Source organism: Silene latifolia, chromosome 10 (genome assembly GCF_048544455.1).
Source record: "Silene latifolia isolate original U9 population chromosome 10, ASM4854445v1, whole genome shotgun sequence".
NCBI lineage: Eukaryota > Viridiplantae > Streptophyta > Magnoliopsida > Caryophyllales > Caryophyllaceae > Silene > Silene latifolia.
This window is the reverse complement of record NC_133535.1, coordinates 149,356,519-149,375,973: the sequence shown is the minus strand read 5'-3', so window position 1 is coordinate 149,375,973 and position 19,455 is coordinate 149,356,519. Positions and strand designations below refer to the sequence as shown.

At 35.5% G+C, this 19,455-nt stretch overlaps 1 protein-coding gene across 1 annotated transcript; it reads right to left on the bottom strand.

Moving 5' to 3' along the window:
• Positions 1–1,443: 1,443 nt before the first annotated feature.
• LOC141606319 (isoleucine--tRNA ligase, cytoplasmic-like) lies at positions 1,444–19,083 on the bottom strand. Its single transcript, XM_074425405.1, has 27 exons — positions 18,384–19,083; positions 17,135–17,200; positions 16,880–17,023; positions 14,144–14,367; positions 13,156–13,321; positions 12,948–13,061; positions 12,088–12,185; positions 11,429–11,507; positions 11,150–11,308; positions 10,877–10,960; positions 9,566–9,699; positions 8,766–8,925; positions 8,550–8,633; positions 8,220–8,432; positions 7,762–7,887; positions 7,286–7,423; positions 7,043–7,146; positions 6,851–6,914; positions 6,032–6,120; positions 5,807–5,948; positions 3,850–3,913; positions 3,699–3,766; positions 3,292–3,414; positions 2,700–2,765; positions 2,082–2,193; positions 1,905–1,996; positions 1,444–1,795 (listed from the first exon to the last, which is right to left on the bottom strand). The coding sequence occupies exons 1-27, from the start codon at positions 18,915–18,917 to the stop codon at positions 1,691–1,693; spliced, it is 3,552 nt and encodes a 1,183-aa protein (XP_074281506.1). The 5' UTR covers positions 18,918–19,083; the 3' UTR covers positions 1,444–1,690.
• Between the last annotated feature and the right edge of the window lie 372 nt (positions 19,084–19,455).

Here is a 19,455-nt window from a genome sequence, read left to right as displayed (position 1 = left end):
ACCAGGGCGCTTCCTCTTGCAGTAGTTCTCCCACAAGTGCGGTAATAAGGTGAGATTTTTGGAAAATTATGATTAGTAAAATTCCTCCTCTTCCAAGCCGCATTCGGATCTCTATGGTTGAACAATGTCCGTTGTTCTACCTCTTCAATGTCATCATTTTTCATCTTGCAAATTAACAGAGTTGGGCACTCTTTCGATGTTGTCAAATAGTAGATGAATGTCCCATCTCTCATGGGTGTCGTGATAAGCTCGTTATCTCTGAAAGCCTCGCAATTCAAATCAAAAGCAACAACGGTAATCACAGTAACATTATCGATTGAATTTTGTAGGCCCAATAAATCACTCCATCAAAACAAAGGATATCAGTGCATTTGATGGTACTCCACGAAGGCAGGTTCTTAACCACTGAACGCGGTAAACTTTCATTGTCTATCGGGTTCCAATATTTCGTTCCAACAGTTAATATCGCGGCCTGGTAGTAGTATGCTCTTTGCTTTTGCTTCCGTAATTAATACTCAGAACCTTGAATACCTTATGTACAGGATCAAACCCTAATGCACACCAAAATCTGTAAGGTTCCTCAGACTTCGTAGTTATTCCTGGAAGACGGACAAAATCCCCAGTTTTTAAGTTTAAAAGAAAAGCATACGTTAAACATGGATTAAAGAGACAAATGAGGTCGTTGCATATATTCGACATGTAATAAGGACGACCCATAAAAAAATAACTGAAATATACATCCTGCACTTTGATCCGACAGGCAGTTGTTTTTAGCTTTGTTGCAGTCATAATCGTCGTTTTGGGAGTGTTGTCATCATTCAGCTCGAATGACAAAACCGAGTGTTTTCCCCAAGTACTCCAGAGTGCCACAAAACCAAGTTTTGGATGTTTATCATACGAACGAGAGTGTCGAAGCAAGAAAGCCTGAATGGTTAATGTATCATTTCAGTGTTTGGAAACACACTTGCATCTTGACAGTGCATTCGGTTGCAGCCGTGACAAAATATCAATCTGAAGGTCTTCAGGAATGTTGGGAAACTCGTATTGCATTTCCGCCTTTTAACCTTTTCCTCGACATTCGTCTCCATGGAACTTTCATATACTCAAGTAACCGTGATTGAATATTAAAATCGCAAGATCTCTCAACTAAGACGCTTGTTAATTTGATCAAGACCGTGAAAGATCCCTAATTACTCCGTATCTTTTTAAATTACTGTTGTTGCAGATTTACATACGCACATATCAGCCATATGCGGTTAGTGTAGACTACCATTGCTTTTTCAAGAATATACATACATGATACATCCTTTACAAACGCAAACATTTACCAATTGTTTTTCCGTAGCAGCCAAATATAGATTCAAATATAGGCACACATCGAAATAAAGCAGCTGAAGCGTAAAATTCCGCTACTTCAGGCAATTAAAAAGGAAAGATAAGGTGGGAGTTAACTAATTCATTAACTAATCAATGTTGCAACAAAACTTTCTGAAAAAGTAGAGTTACATCTGTTGGCGCTTCAATCAACAAAAGTAACCAACTTTCGAAATGTGGTTACCTATTTCTATTTGTCAAAATTTGTTACAGACTAACAATGTATCATGTATTTGGCCATTCAAATAAATCTATGTATCGGATAATGTATCATGTATGAGGTGCAACATTAGGCAACCCACGTAAACGCGTCTCCTCAAGCAGATTTTGTGCTGATGTAATGATCTCCAACGCTCAAGAATACATGTTGGCCCAAAACTACGTCTACTGGTGGTTGGTCCTTGATACAATCAACCCTGATCTGTGATTATTGAAGAATTTTTGTCAAATTAAAGCAAACAAATTCAATTTCTCCAGAAATTTGACAAGAAACAATCCAGGAACTGATAGTGATTGAATGACAAGAATACCTTTCCATTTCCGGATTGAAATTCTGATTTCAGGCTGTTATAATCTCTTGATCTAAGGTAAACCTGCAAACCTTGAGCAAAACTCGAGTTTCCTGCAAATCAGATCCGTGTTATTGTTTTAATACCCAACAAGAAAACCATGAGCAAATTAGTTAAAGGTTAGAGACTCAAACAAACCTTCATATAAGCTTAGTAAAGCTTCATCATTGAAAACCAACGACGGTGTGGACAGACTGATAGTGAATGACATATCATATACGCCATGAAACGTTTCTTCACAAAAGATAACCTGAAATCATCCATAATAAAAGGATAGGTTACTCTCAAACTGCAAACCCAAGACAGCAGAAAGAGAAAACATGAAAAAATAATCCCACAACTATCTGAAATTAAATAGTTAGAAAGGAATAAAAGTAGTCCAATTTGTTTAACCTCGTGCAAATCTCTACAGCAGTTTTACATCTGGGAAAAAACTAATGAAACTGTAATAGCTAGCTGCAGCCATAACAGCCGCCATAAAATCTCTACACGTGGAACTAGCGCAAATAATTATATCATTAGTTGGTTGATCTCAAACGTAAGACCGTCTCACATAAGTTTTGTGCAAAATCTAAACAATGTTCCCAAAAAAAAAAAACTTCGTAAAACTGATTACAGGCTATATCACTCTGTAAACCACCAGGTTTGACCATAGTTATGGTAAGAATGCCATATGTGAAGGATGCATAAAGTATAGAAGAAAATTAAAGTCGAACTCCAAATCCTATTAAAGGCCAATCCACTAGACAAACTTACTGCATGAGACGGCCTAGTTTCGGGGAGAAGCAAGTGCGAGCCAATGGCATCTCTCACATATTGTTCCTGCAGATGATTAGAAAACAAGACATCTTAGCATACTACGATAAAAATAAGAATGTAAAAACGATATACAGATTAGGTTAACTAATGTATAATTTAGTCTGTTTCTTGTTTTGATATTTCTTTTCTCTGATACAAATTCATGACGGAAAGAGAACCCCAAGTCCATATTGCCCTCTTTCAACTATTTCTTTCTGCGTGTGCATGTGGATCTATATAATCACACCAAAGGCTACATCATCCATCAGTCCAGCACCAATATGGACACGACGCAAGGTTCAGTGTTTATTTGGCTGGTCCTCGAACTGAATCATTTGCACTAGAATAGAGTTCGTTTGCAAACTAGGTTGCCAGCATTCTCTCTATTTGAATTCAGTAGCATTCTACAAACTCAAACATGTTCCCCAAGCCAAATCAGTGTACGTTTGAACATTACGTACATTACCCAAGGAATATAGATTATGACTCAACCATAATAGAGCTTTGTGAAAGAAAGCAGTCCCAGCTCAATCCATTTCCACTCATTTACCTGTGAACTCAAAACCTGCTTCAAAGTCGACGCATCTTTCTCCAAGGGACTGAAGTACACCTCCACCACATCAGTTGGTTCAAGACTGGCCTTCTTCCTTAACTTTTGGATGCGGTTGACAATCTAAAAACAAAATGGACACTAGTAAGCCTTCCATGACAATGGACTGGATAAGAGACTTTCACATAATTGCTAAGCTCTGAAGACAACAGTCAAAATTTAAGAACATATCCAAATGAAGCCAACTTCATCTTTGAAAATATTCAATCATTCCGACTCATCGCCTAACGTGACCGTGTCAAGTGTCAACATAGTGACATGAATTTACATTTACTAATTTAAATTAATTAGCTTATCAATGTTTGAATTAGAAGCACTGAATGATTTAAAAGGGATTTAAAGCTTACCTCACGAGCAACTCCAGATTCAAACAATGAATCATCAGGGCGCAAGTCAAGAATAACCAACACGTCACCTGCACAGAAGCAGTGGAGCTTGTTACATCTCCCTACATCATTTTGCCACATAAGGATCATGTTATCAATCTTAAGTCTTTACCATCTCCTGCAGCATCAATTTCCTCTTCTGTTGTATTATCAGGACGCTTGAAATCCCTCAAAACCTGAAATAGTACAAGATCAACGCAAGTCCAAAACAGCGATTTAAAATAAAATGAGAAAATAGAAAAAATAACTGGAGTACTGCAAACAGACTTAGTTCAAAGCTTCAAAAAGTATGAGCAGTTAAACATAAATGAAATCCAAATTATCAATTTTGTTTGTTAATCTAAGGAAGGTTTTTGTCCATTTTCAGCCAGAGTCGCTATTCTATGATTCTAGTATGATAGAGTAAAGCTACATGAGTAACATGACCAGCGGCGAAGCCAGGATTTAAATCTGGGGTAGCAAATATAATAAGCGTAAAATTATTTAGAACGATATGAAAATCCCAAAAAGTGTCTTGCATTGCACATAAAAAAATCGAATTCAAACTGAACTAAACAATCGTTGAATCCGACAAGTTTAAAGTTTTTATTAGGTAATTCAACAACTTATCTTCATTTTATTTTCCTACAATAACTTTGATTATAGTTTTGTGATACAAAAAAGTGTAACTGTTAGTCTATTGCTATGTACTACCTCCGTCCTGATAAATAGTTATATATTTGATATTTTGTGAGGTGCCTTTTGAAATATAGATAATTATTGATCGGAACGGAAAGAGAAATACGGAGTAGGCTTTGATTTTCATATTATAACAGCTTCTTATCTCCATTTTATTATTCTAGAAGAATTTTTTTTTGAAGTAAAAAAATAAAATTGTTAATAATTTTGAAAATGTACTTCTTAATTCACAAAAAATAAAAAGGTAGCCCATTTATAAAGCAAAAATTACAAATAGCTCAAAGGGAGAAAAGTTAATAATTGAATATTTGTATTTGCTATGTATGGTCGTCATTGGCAGCTCAATGGAATATAAGGCAAAAAAAATTAAAAGAAAAAATAACGGCATATTGCTTTGAATGTGGGTCGAACTCCAACCTACTGGGTGGTAACCTAAACCCTTTACCACTGATACACTTAAGTTCTTATGCCCAGATATGAGCTTCGTCTTAATTATCTATAAATGACCAGATATGGGGTTGCAGATCTTCATCGTCCCAACTGAACTTTTTTTTTGGGGGGGGGGGGTAGCACATGCAACCCTTTGCTACCTGCTGGATTCGCCTCTCTGAACATGACCCACTAACTCACTGTAGTTTTACTACTAAATAACAATCATTTGATGTAATTCTCTAAGCAATTTTATTTTGTGTCATGAAAACTGTCTCTGTGTATTGCTAACACGACAAGTTAGGCTGCATACATCCACTTCCACCTCACAATTTGTGGGAGCTCTTGAGTCTTAAGACGCGGGTAATGTTGTCCAACTCTAAGAACTACTTTGTCTGTCTGAACCGTATTTTTCATATATACAAGCCTTTAATAACTTACGAATTCCATTATGATAGACCTTGCCACCTTGGCATGGCTTTTCTCAAAGACGAAATTCCAATCTAATGGTCAAACCAACACCTCCTTCCCATGCACACATGCAGTACAAAGATCCAAGCCTTGTATTAACATCTTAAAATAAAAGATAGTATGGCCTCCGCCCCGCCCCCAAGCAAGAAACAAAAGAATAAACATGAACTATTGCATATCAATCCTGAGAAAAAGCGGGGTCCTTGAGAAATTGATGTGGCTACTTCAAATGTAATTCTGTAGTCGTGTTAAAATAAAAATTCTGAGCAATGATAATTGAGATTCCTATAACTTGAAGAGTAGACTGAATAAAACTGTTCTATGCCAAATTACCAGACGGTCCTGAGATAGCGTAGACTCTGATTTAAAAGGTTATCAATAGTTGCCTTATCTTAGAAGTCCAACCAACACTTTGATTAGATATGAGATCACCATCAAAATAAAATCACAGCACTTTTGCATATGGAATTAAGATTTAACAGAAAACAAACCTTAATATCACTTAGCTTTAAACAATGCCCAGCAATGGTAAGCTCTCCTGCTTCCTCGAAAGCTAATATATCTTTCTGACACATTCCCTTGACTTCCTTTGCAACAACTCCCATAGATTTTCCAAGCCTCTTGCCCAGCACACTGGGAAAAATAATACCATTATCATTTAGTTAGCATGACAAACCAATGGAACATATAATTAGTCAGCTGAAGAATACGCCTACCTGAAATCAGGCTCAGCGCGAAGTGAAGCATATTTCAGAGGATCATTGCAGGGTACAAGCGACCTTATATTCAGCTCTTCCAGAACATACTGCAATACATAAGACAATTAAGACGCAGGTATTGAGTGAATGTGTCTATTAGCAGGGACGTCATGTGAAGAGAACTAGAACAGGGAGCACGGCAAAGATTCAACTTTTGTCCAAGACATGACCCCGAAGCCCTACAAACTTTCTACTTCTCTTAAGCTTTGGCGCCTCCTAGCAACTACATATGGAGGTTCTAGAGGGCTATTCAGCATATACCAAAGGAACCTCACATCTAATCGCACAGATCTATGAAAAAGGGAATCCAAAATGTACTGAAGATCGTGAATTTTCTGAAGAACTTAATAGACTAAATAAAAATAACTGATAACATGCAGTATAAAATGTCAGATTATTCCATGGACTCACAGGCTTGAAGCTAGTACTATAATCTCTATGTAACTTTTTTTTTAGTATTAATTTACATGGGTAAGGGTAAATGGTTTATATACATCTATTACCACCCCCCAAAGAATGCCACTTCAGCATCTGGATCCTGGAACAAGACGGATCATTATGGGAAAAAGACTAACAAAGGCTACAATATAGTTATTTAAAAGCAACTTGTCATATTTCAGCACCATATCATTTTAACACAGGAAACCTTCTGTTAATTTTGGATGTATGAGGGAGATTAGCAATTACACACATCAAAATCCTTGCTCGCTACATGAGAATTTAAAAAAATTGCTTCAACAAAATCTCATATAACATGCACCATGGCATCATTAGTACCTCTCTCAACTTTCCAGCGATATCGTCCAAAAAATCATTGTCAGGGTGTACAATCACCATCTCCCTGTTTTTTCCCCAGGAGAAAAGCAGAAACTGATTTAGTGAACTGACGGGATTGTTTTAAAAAAACACGAGCAGTAGCACCAGGTAAAAAAGATTCACAAACAGAAGTCGATGAAAAATAGTCACTACCTGAGAGGTGTTTTTAAAGGCTTGTTGTGGCGCTCACGGATATTCCGCGCAAGATCTATGATTCTTGTCATCCTCGAAACACTTTCTACAATGCGTTCATCTCCCTAAATAAGAACAATTAAATTATAAAAACATTACAGCGATATATAATTCATCGAACCTTTTAATGAACTATTTTAAAAACAGGCAAAAAATAAGGAAAGAGCCAAAAAAAATACTTGGCTCCCAAGACTAGTAGAGTACCTTCCCCTCTTCTTCAGGAAACCCGCAATAATGAATGCTCTCTTCTGCTCCCTCACTAACTCTTCTTAAATTTTGGTACAAAACTTCAGTGAAGAAAGGCGTCAAAGGAGCCATTGCCTTACACGAAGTTAACAGTACCTAGGACCAATGATACAGACCATGAGGAAATGTAATTTGAATGACATCTCTGTGATTATGAACTAAGCTACATAAATAATTAACTATAAGGTCACTGGCTAGTAATAAACTCAAAAACCAGGCAGTATATACCAGAATGATGCACACCAATGAGAATGAGGGAAGTGGGACTAAGGGGGTCATAATTAACAGCCTAGCAGTGCAACGAGCAAGTTAACTGCCTTCACTCAATAATATTCTTGCAGTTAAGATACTAATTTGAGAAGACTCAGATGCGATCAAGAACGAACACATTAGCAAACACTCAGGGAGTACATAGGTACAGAGATGTAACATACATGGTAAAGGGTAGACAGTGCGATCTTACAGTCTTCCTCCCCTGTACGACCTTTCAATCGTTTACGGTTGAACCTTACATAGATATTTGTCAGATCGTCAAGAAACTTCAAAAGTTGAGGGACAACCTGGGGAAGAATGTCAGAGAGTCAACATATTTTCTGCGTAATCAAGATGCATGCAATCTTACAACTAAAAGTAGTAAAAACAACCAAAGTCCGTTTCATTTTGCCTTACAACACCTCAAGTCCAAACTCAACTAAATTTTTACAGAAATTCTCCAGACCTCTCTTGCCAAAAATCTTAGTCCCATCCTCCCATTCATACTGTCTCTATTTGTGCAAGAAAATGGGACAATATAAATGAGATGGAGGGAGTATAAATTATCAAGGAGATAACTGATCATGAAACAATTGACAAAAGCTGTGAAGTTATATTGGGTGATGAAAAATCCACAAACCGTGTACAGTCTATATGCATTCATTTCTTGTCGCACAAAATGAACCAGGTGTTGGGTGGCTGAGTTGATCCACTGGTCAAGGACATTAGAAGAATTTTTCAAACCACTTTTATCCAAAGGAGTGAACACTCCAAAGCTTTCAATTTCAAGACGCTTGGCATTCTGAACAAGAAATCTGTATGCATTGTACCATGGGAGGAATACATCTCTGATCTGAAAGCACAAGCAAACAATAAATAAAGAGAAACTAGTCATCCTTGTCTAGCGAAGTTAATATATAAATAAATAATGCAAAGAGAAACGGACAACAAACGAAGCATAAAAGCATACCATGCCAAAGACTCCCTCTTTCTTAAAACGTAAAGGCTCAGCGCGTACGACTGGTGAATTTACTATGTACAAGCGTAATGCATCCTATGACAAACACAAATCAAATCAATACATAGAAACAGCACATACAGATGCATACAATAGTCAGCATTAAAATGTCTCTTAAAGTATATACGGCTACTGAAAAGAAATGTCATCATACTATATAGAACTTACAGCCCCATATTCATTCAGAATTTCTGAGGGTGCAGGGTAATTCTTCAGTCGCTTACTCATCTTTTTACCATCCTCGGCAAGCACAAGTCCATTGCAGATGAGATTTTGAAATGCAGGTTTACCAAATAATGCAGTGGAAAGGACCATCAAAGTGTAGAACCTACAAACACAAGTTTCTAGTTGATATACCAGAACCAAATTTGACTTGACATTCCAAAATTCAAAATAACAACATAAAGGAAAAATAAGTTTAATGACCTACTTTTATGGTTCTTTTGACTTTTATCGAATGAGCAAGATTCACAACTGTTCGGTCGGATAATAACCACAATGGCTATATAGTTGAAGCATATTTAGAAAGAACCAAGGTCGCAAATCGTTATGAATATATGCGACATTCGCCGATAAGCAATATGTGGTTATAGTCTTATAGAGTGTCTGATATATATAGTTAAGAAAGCGCTATGATACACACTCTAACCGATCGCGATTCAATCTGAATAGGAGAAAATTCAATGAAACGAAGGGATTACTTCTAATTATGTTATGGTGTTTGCATAGGATGAGCATGAATTCTAGCTATTATTAGGATGGTATTTAAAACAACTCGCCTACATGTGATGGGCTGAATCCAATAATCAACAAGAAGAAAAACAACACTAAACCAGCAGCAAAGTTTTTCAGTTTTTTTTTTTTTTTTTTTTATAGTACGAAATTTTTTTTCAGGAGTGGAGTTCCTACTAAACTAATTAGCAAAGATTAAGCACCCACCAACAATGTAAATGAAGAAAGAAACTAACCATCCGCGAGTTTGATCCAGCCCTTCAGCCACAAAATGCCCTGGAAAATTGGTTTCAAAAAGCTCTTTGTTTTCAAAAGGGTAATGAATGTATGCATAAGGCATTGCACCACTTTCAAACCAGCAATCAAACACCTGCAAGAACACAACATTGAAACAAATGAGGACACTACTATACTATTAAAGAAAACACTGTGGTAACCACATGAAAAAGGGAAAGTTGTCAACTAAACTAAGATTCTCAGGGATTGGGCAACTTTTTAAAATAAAGACTTGCTGTAATGGAATACTGGTATTTATCGTTCTATTTCGATATGGGTATTTCTCTTTTTCTAGAATTTTTTCCTTTCCTACTTCCAATAAGTCTTTTACATGAAAAAAATTGCACAAAATTTCTAGTAAAAGAACGAAAAAGGTAACTCCAAATTTTTGTTCTGTCACACAATTACTCAAACTTGAATAATATGAAATTCTTTGACACTGTAAAAACATAGCACCATAGCTTTTCCATTGCGAATGTGTGAACATGACAGCGCAGAAATAGGGTGATGTTACCTATATAACAGGTCAATCTAAAATCTACCTTAATTTGTAGAAATATATAAATTTTCCTTTCTGACAAATGACAAATTGCAATCTTTTATGCCTTGAAGGGCCAATGAACATATAAACATTCACTACTCTAAAATCAAAATGAAACAGAAATTGAGGTTAAGAATCCCAAGCACTGTTCCAACTTCCAAGTGCGATAAAGGAACTCCTCAGGGCCTATGCAGCCTTTCCCCTGCCGTAACAGAGAGACGGTTTCCAAGTGACCCACGCCCGAAAAAAGACAGTCTTCTAACTACTTCATGGAAAAAGAAGCGTGTAGAGTTTTAAAGCTATTTTGATTTTTGATCAAGTCTTTTATCACAAGCCAAAATAATAATAATAATGTAATTTTGGCTATATATGAAGTAGACGTTAAGAGACATGCAAACCCAAAAAGAGTAGCATAAATACTAGCAACTACCCATAAGAAATATACATGTTTCAGACAGCAGAATAAACAATCAGCCATATGAAAAGTAAAGTTTAAAAAATTTGGGCATCAACTTATAGCACAAAATATACAAAAAAAAAGTCGGAGAAAGAAATGTTTACTCCAAGTCAATTTTTAGGGCAAAAAAATATGTTAGAGATAATACTCCAAAACAGCTATTTAATGTTCTTTTTCCTTTATATAGACAAGTGACATGTAAAAGAAATAGATTCCATAAATACATAATCACATAATAAAGTATATCATATTGCCTTGATCAAGATGGCTTACATCATCCACGCGCCTAAGAACGCCATTTCCGTGCTTTGATGGGATAGTTAAATGATCGATTTTGTGGCGGTGCAAATCAGTGACCTGTAGCATGTACCCATTAGTATGCAGGATATTTCAACATATGCAAATGCATGCATGCTGTAGCTAAAATCAATATAGTAGATGCGCATTTCAATTAATATATTCCCCTTTGCTAAATTCCCTTTCCCCATCCCCTTCTTTTGTTACTTAGCATCTAAGAAATGCTTTTTTATTATAAACGAAACAAACCTTTTCTCCGGACTCCTTCTCTAGTTCTTCGATGGAAGAAATGACTCGCATTTCCTTTCCATCATCACTCATCCATACGGGAAGAGGAGTACCCCAAAATCTACTTCGACTGACTGCCCAATCCCTAGCATTTTCCAGCCAATTGTGGAAACGTTTCTCCTGTAAAGTAGGTAAAGAAACATCATTACAGCATGATAAAATTTAACAAATCCAACAAAAAACGAAAGCGAATAACAATGAACAAGAAATAAAAGGGGAACAAAAGAAAAGAATGCAAACCTTGACAAAATCAGGAACCCAATAGGTCTTCTTGTTGTTTTCCAGCAATTGATCTTTTATCTGTTCTACTCTAACAAACCTACAGCAACAATAGTAGGATTAAGGGGAGGACACAGCTACACAAGTGACACAAACCATACAACTGAGATGACAATCTATATCTGCAACGTCATGTAAAGACCAAATGGTTAAAACCGCATAGTGTGAATATTGATAAAACTTCAGAATTGAAAACAAGTGTTATCATTCCTTCTCTACAACCACAGGCCATAAATGAACCTTTAATTGTCACTAACGCAAATCAATGAGCTAGCATATCAATAAATCCTTACTTATTTCCATTTTGAAAGAAAATGATGAATAAATGATGATATTCATAGTGTTTTTACACACATTAAAGGCTGACGAGCTATCATAGCTCTAAGCAGCTACATAACTAGGCCAACTACAAGATTCATCCAGTCAACCAAAGGAAGAATGTATCTTGTATACATGAGGTAAAGCATAGCATACATGTGTGACTCAACAACACCTACTGAAATTGTATCATACCAATATCTATAATCTTCACCAATTTTTGTAACAGCCTAGCATATCACCTTTTTCGCTCACATAAAATGTTGAGCAATGCAAATGACCATCAATTTTTTTACACATACCAGCTTGGAACGGCTCTGTAAATTAGAGGGGTTTCAGATCTCCAACAGAAAGGATAAGAGTGGGTAAAATTCCCCTGCTTGAGAAGTCTGCCTTTTTGCTGTAACAAAAGAGAGAGATTTCCTGAGTTAATTATACACACTAAATCTGTCGAGCAACTAATGGTCCAATTTATATATATGGAGCTTATTGTCCAAATCTGACCTTCGAATTAGCTAATAATGTGAACTTTTATCAACATTTTTCTCACATACAATGATTACTACTTTTTTAAAATGATAACAATATGAAAATGTTAAAAGTTTTCAAAAGACAAATTTGACTACTTCTACATCGGATCTCTCTCTATATATATATATGGAGAAACTAATGGTCGAAGTTATATCAATTGACCATCAGAGTCAGATACAAAATGGAAGTGATGGATTATTATTTGTCAAGACTCAGAATACATTTTTTTTTAGAAAGCAATGGCCATTCAAAGATAATAAAAGCCATGTAATAAAAGGCGGAGAAAGCAAACTCAAGCAACCTACACTGTACTAGATGTCAACTATATCCACGGGTACCAATCTTAGTAAAGAGAAGGAAGATCATCAGCGATTCTACAAGGTGAAAAACTGATAAATATATCATTCAAAATTTCCTAGTCGAAAAGAAGAGGTGACAGGCCACATCTCAGAGATACTTTGAATAAACCAATCTTAAGATACTCATAGCATTAAATGATTGCAGTTGATTTCATTTATCAGTCAAGTTCACATCTCGAGGAAAATCGTTGAGAATCACTATTGCATTATTAGTTTACCACATTTGACAGAATTTATGTAAACGAAATGAATAGGAAGCCATATGTTCTTGCCTTGACTGCATTAATGATATCTTTATCAGCCTCCTTAACATAGCGGCCTTTGAAGTCATAAACTCTTTCAATGAAGCGCCCGTCATCATCAACTGCTACAATCAAGTCTGGTCCCTAGACATGTCAAACAGAAAAATAATAGGATAAAAACATTCAAAAGTAAATATAAAGAGCATTCAGGATTTCACATAAAAGGTTTGAAACGGACCTTCTCGATGATGTGATTTTCAAGGCAAACACGGTAGTCGTCTTCTCCGAAAGCTGGAGCACAGTGGACAATTCCAGTTCCACTGTCATCTGTCACATAATTGTCCGCAACAACTTTAAAAGCCACGTCAGAAAACTCCTGGAAATAGTCAAACAAAGGTATGTACCTGCAATTGATACATGCCTCCCTTTAGACAAGAAAAATTTATTGAGAAATACAATACACCACTGATTTCAAGTAAGCCAAGACACCACGGGGCTAACATTCAAACATGAATTTCTCATGTTCAACCATCAAGTATGTTTCCATGATACATGGTAATTCTTCAAGTAAAAGATGAAAGACCATATATTATCGAAATAAGCTCTTAGGAAAAGGTTCCATAGCACTATATTAGAGAAAATCAGGATAGCCAGTTTACCGCAAAATAACTACACAGAAGGGCCTAAATCTTCATCTTAAACGCCCCCATTTGTAGGAAGATGATACTATCCAAGATATTACTCAGAAGTTGTGGAATTTCGTCCGGCCAACGAAAGAGAATGTTTTTACGCAGGTCATTTAATTTTCAATCCAACATTTTCGAAGAGTTCTCTTCCAATTTTCATTTTCTTTTTTTTCTAAACAAGTGCTACTAGCTAGATGGAAGAATAACAATGGTTCTATTCTCAAAATATATTAACTTGACAATGATGTCGTGAATCTCACGGAGAATTGACAAAGACTACCTACAGCAAAGCCAGCAACGCTGTAAATTTTGCCTCAGGTTTAAAGTAAAGAACATCACAAAATCATTCTACTTATAGAGTTAACGTAATAATAATAAACCAAATGCTGCCCTTCTCAAAAATGCAATGTCACTAATCACTAATTAAAATCAAAAGGGAAAAATAATGAATGCATAAGCATATGCCTTCTTAAATGCCACTAAAAGCATCTCAACGAACTGGAAGTGGAACTATACAATAGTAAAGAAGGGACTACTCACTTCTGTCCAACCAATGATGCACCTGGCAGCTTTTCCAATACCTCATATGAACTATCGTCTGTTGAAGATTTATTAGAAGTGGATCCCTTACTTTTAGGCTTGGCATTTTTTGAATCACTTGCATCTCCATTTGGCTTACTCTCAGTTTTCAGTTTCTCCTTAGGAAGTTGAGACATACGGGACTCTGCAACCACGTAGGTTGTGGAAGTAACTTTGCTTCTTACCTGTGAACAAAATTTTAATCGGGAATCATACTCATGAATCATTTAAGTTATTGATTCATATAACTGAAAAAGATATTCAATATACCCCCAACTGGAAACACAACCTTCAACATAAGAAATTGTAAACCTGTGCATAACTGGTTGATTAAGTCATCAGAAGCTTTTACGTTACATAACTATTACGGAGTAGAAAGATTCAATAAGATACACATGTAACATATACAAGTAAGTATTACAAGTGCAGTCGACAAGGAAGGTATCTCTGTTTCATGAATATTGTTATGTAAAGATGGTGAAACAGCTGATGTACTTGTTCCTGAAAGTAGAAGCCATTTTCAAGAATTGTATATACTAGTATTGGTGCCCGGCTTCGCCCGGGCTACCTCTACTTACCATTAATTTTTTTTTCATTAAATAAAATTACTTAAAGTTGCATAACCCATAAATTTATCATTAATATATTTTTCTATGACATATCCTAAAATTACGACGAAATAAATTTAGAGACAAATTCACTACTCCCGCTATTAATATTTTACTCTTATTAATGAAACAATAGTAATAACATTTCACTACTTGCTCGTAATCATTGTTACTTTCACTACTCCCGCCCTAATTATTATTACTGTCACTACTGCCGCATTAATATTGATAATTTCACTACTCCCGCCGTAATTATTGTTACTTTCACTATTGACGCATTAATATTGATTATTTCACTACTCACGTTGATGTTTCTACCACTTACTACGAAATGTGAGGAGTGAAAACCGTGAGGATAATAGAATGCATCTAACAAAATGGTCCACTTTCCTCATCTAAGTGGCCGGATTTTTCAAACAACAAAACACGGTCTTGGTCGGGAGTACCGTCTCAGAAGTGCCAACGGAGGTGCCAACCCCCTAAGCATGGCTCAAGCTACCCTAGTGTGATCAATGCTCAAGAAACAAATTCAAGAGCGGGGTAAGGAGAAGTAGGCAAGTCCGCCGAGAATTACTAAACCGACACGAGATTCAACCAAAAGACCCATGACTAAGGGGACCTAGGCAACGACATCCTCACGGTTTCACTTGCGAGGTATTATTTGATAACTATATCCAATGTTACTACGATTCTTTTCTTTACTACGAAATTACTTTTACTACTTAGGCATGCAATTTTAAGGAGATTATATATTTATATAAATATATTACATATATGCATTAAATCAAATCGAAAGAATTATGCAATATTATATATTATGGAATCTAACTTGAATTATTTATAACCTACTTATATTATATTTTTGTATGTTAAATAATTAACATCTCTATACATCTAATAACCTATAAAGTTTAATAAAATTGCATAGATTTTAAATTTAATATATAATTTTATGATGATAATAATTAATACCATAAGTGTGCATGTTTATACTAATTAATTATTTTATTTTAAGGAAATTGACCATCTTCTAGTCTTCAATAAATATTTAGGAAAATTACCAAGCATCTTCTTACTTTTAGTCTCCTCGAAATTGATCATCTTAATTAATTATTTTATTTTAAGGAAATTGACTATTTTAATTGATTATTTTATTTTAAGGAAATTGACCATGTTTTAGTCTCTTACAAATATTTAGGAAAATTACGAAGCTTCTATATAATTTAATTTTAACCCAAATTATAAAATATTTGCATTGAGATCCCTTAATTGGGTCCATCACACGGTGCTAGTGATTTAAAACTATATAGTATAATTAATTTCTATAACTTTCTTTAATTACATTGAAGTCCCTTGGTTTCTGGAATTAATATATAGTATTGATTTCTATAACTTTCTTTAATTACATTGAAGTCCCTTGGTTTCTGGAATTAATATATAGTATTGATTGATTGATGGAGACGATCCAATCAACTTTCTTGTTCACGTTGACATTCAACCAGCTTTCCGGATGGATGCTTATCTTTTCAATTAACTGGTCAGCATACAACTGATTCATATTTCTTACAGAAAGTTCTTTTTTTTTTCTGTGAAAAAGCATCTTTCTTTACCCAACTTTGTGAAAGATTACCTTTAGTGTTTTTTCTAATTTTTTGCTACCTTTTGTTTCAAGGTTTTGTAAAAAATACCAAATTATGAAATCTGCCCACTGGGTTAAGTTTACGGACGCTTTTGTTTTTAAGCTAGTGGCTACATATGCAGAATCTATGTAGAAAATCCTCCCTGAAGGCCTAAATTAAACTTGGAGGGAGTGGAGAAGTAAATAAAGCATCACTTCCTACAAGAGTAAGTATGGCCAAACTTAGCATACAATGTGTGGGGCCCCGACTTCACTTACCGGGCCTATCAAGATGCAGTAAACAAGCCAGACACTATATTAGAACCCCAATTCATGCATTAAACAAAAGATTTGCCAAAAATCATGAAATCTAAAAAATACAAGAATCATTCTTCATGTCACTTGATGCGAACTCTAAAAATTTCAGGAGTAACTAATCAACTTAAATATCCAGCAACATCAAAAACTGACCTTAACATACACAAATTTGGCATTGACACATAATGCCAAGTTACTAGGAAGGGTCCATGGCGTTGTAGTCCATGCAACAAAAGATGCATTATGCGGATCATCGACAATGGGAAAAGTGACCATAATTTCAGGATCTGGTACTTCCTGCACCATCAGCAAATCTCAATGTTAGCATTAACACAGGATGCCCGGTATCTAATGAAACAAGAAATTCGACACTTATGATCATGAAGTAGCAACATTGCAAAACCAAACCTTATAGTTCAAATTGGCCTCAAAGTTCGATAGAGGTGTCTTCAAGCCTGTACTATATGGCATGACCTGACAATATAGAAATCTTGCGTAAAAACGACAAAGAAATTCAAACATATCCCTCAAAAACGGATCATTCAGCCAAATATAAAAGCCATTTAAAACTTAGAATAAAACGTTGAATCTCGTCACAAACTGAGCAAATGCCGTTAAGTGCACCAGCAGATAACCAAAAGTGTTATACTCCGTAACACTTAAAACTCAAACCCAAAATAAACTAAAAAGAACCAGAGAAACCGAATAATCTTCCAAACTAAACTAGCCATACTGAGCTGTAATCAACTTAAAAAAACAGCCACAAATAAACCAAGCTGAGCTTAACAAAGTCAATGAACCCCAAACACAACTCAAATACCAAAACTTCAACAAATTCCAACTCCAAAAAATACATTTCAAACCCATATCGCAAATAACTAAGCATCAGCCGCATCTGCCATAAACCTATCTTGAGCTAAACCAAGTTAAGCAAACACAAAATTTATCAAACCCATGCCTCAAAATCAAACATGGACAAAACGAACGACTAAAACCAGCTAAAAACAAGAAATTGAGCTAACGTCAATCATCAAACACCAAAGAAAAACCAAATTCATCTCAAACCAACGATATTACCCCAATGCCCCAAGGGCACCAGCAATTACCGAGTAAAGGGGGTCAGATATACGCATCCAGCATCCACACCCTTACTAGAAAACAGGCTATAAGTCGTTAATTGAACCAAATTCAAAACTCAATTAATCAATCACAAAAACAATCAAAACCCACATCTCAAAACAAGAAATCAATCAAAACCCAACTACACAATGAGAAAATTAACTATCCAAACAACCAACATCACCCAAATGCCTCAAGGACACCAACAATTACCGAGTTTAAGGGGTTAAACATATGCATCCTTACCACTAGAAATCAGTAACATTGGTCAAATGCAAAAACCATCATTCTCAATCACAAAAACATCAAAATTCCACCAACAAAATAAGAATCACAAACCTTAAACCAACTACAACCTAAATGTTGTCAGCAAAATATGCGATTAAGAGGGTCAGATATATGCATCCTTACTAGTGTTACCACTACTACAAACTGATTATAAATCACAAAAATCAACCAAATGCAAAACCCAATTAATCAATCACAAGAACAATCAAAACCCACGTTTTAAAACAAACAAACAATCATAATCACAAACCTTAAACCCACGATAAACAAGTCCTTTTCGATGTAATTCCGAAAAAACCCACCAAAGAGACTCCATATACCCTAAATCCATAGTCTTATACCCATTTTCAAAATCAATCCATCTACCAGTCCTCTTAACAACCATCTCCCATTCCTTAACATACCTAGTAACAATACTCCTACACTCTTCATTATACTTTCCAATCCCCATTTCCAACACATCGGACCGGGACTTAATCCCGAGTTTCAAATCAATTTCATGCTCAACCGGAACCCCATGACAATCCCACCCGAACCGGCGGGTCACATGATGACCCGTCATTGATTGGTACCGGGTCACAATATCTTTGATTGTTCCAGCTAGAATGTGACCGTAATGCGGTAAACCGGTAGCGAAAGGCGGACCATCGTAGAAAATGTATTCGGGGAAATCCTTGGTTTTGGCTAATTGGGTTTTGAATGCTTGTATTTTATCCCATAATACGATGATTTCTTCTTCTTCTTGTGGAAAGGAGAAGTCTTTTCCTTCGCATACATCTTCCATTGTTGATTGATTGAGGGATTTGGGGGTTTAGGGTTTCTGATTCTGGGTTGAATTATGAAGTAGGATTGAAGAGTGAAGAAGAAGAAGAAAAGACCAATTCGGGTTGAGTTTTAGTTAGTAAATGGGCTCAAGTAGTTTGGTAGAGTGGAATTATTTCCATATGCTCAATTTCAAAAATAAATATTGTTTCAGTAACTCTCTTATAGGACCGTTCTATAGTATAGGACTGGTCCAATAGGAGAAAAGCCCAAACTTATCATTAGATTATATTTGTATTTTAATTTTATTTTAATAACTCGATATTTTATGAGTAATACTGAAACATTAGGTTATCAAAATAAAAAAAATTTTTACTAATTTATTAAAGAATTTTATTGGGTTTTTTGTTATTGGACTTGTCTTACACATAAAATGGTTTTTTTATAATGTTACCACGAGTAAATCACTCCTTTTGGAGAACTGTTATCAAGGTAAAAAAAACTGCTACGGAGTATTATATGCATTTGTTCGATTAAAAGTCAGTACGAAATCATTAAAC

Excerpts from the sequence above, each read along its gene's own strand:
- LOC141606319 (XM_074425405.1), bottom strand. The coding sequence starts at position 18,917 with ATGGAAGATGTATGCGAAGGAAAAGACTTCTCCTTTCCACAAGAAGAA. Across the intron at positions 17,201-18,383 it reads TTGTTTATCGTGGGTTTAAG|GTCATGCCATATAGTACAGG; the intron begins GTTTGTGATTAT and ends CTATATTGTCAG. Across the intron at positions 11,309-11,428 it reads GGGTTCCTGATTTTGTCAAG|GAGAAACGTTTCCACAATTG; the intron begins GTTTGCATTCTT and ends CCTACTTTACAG.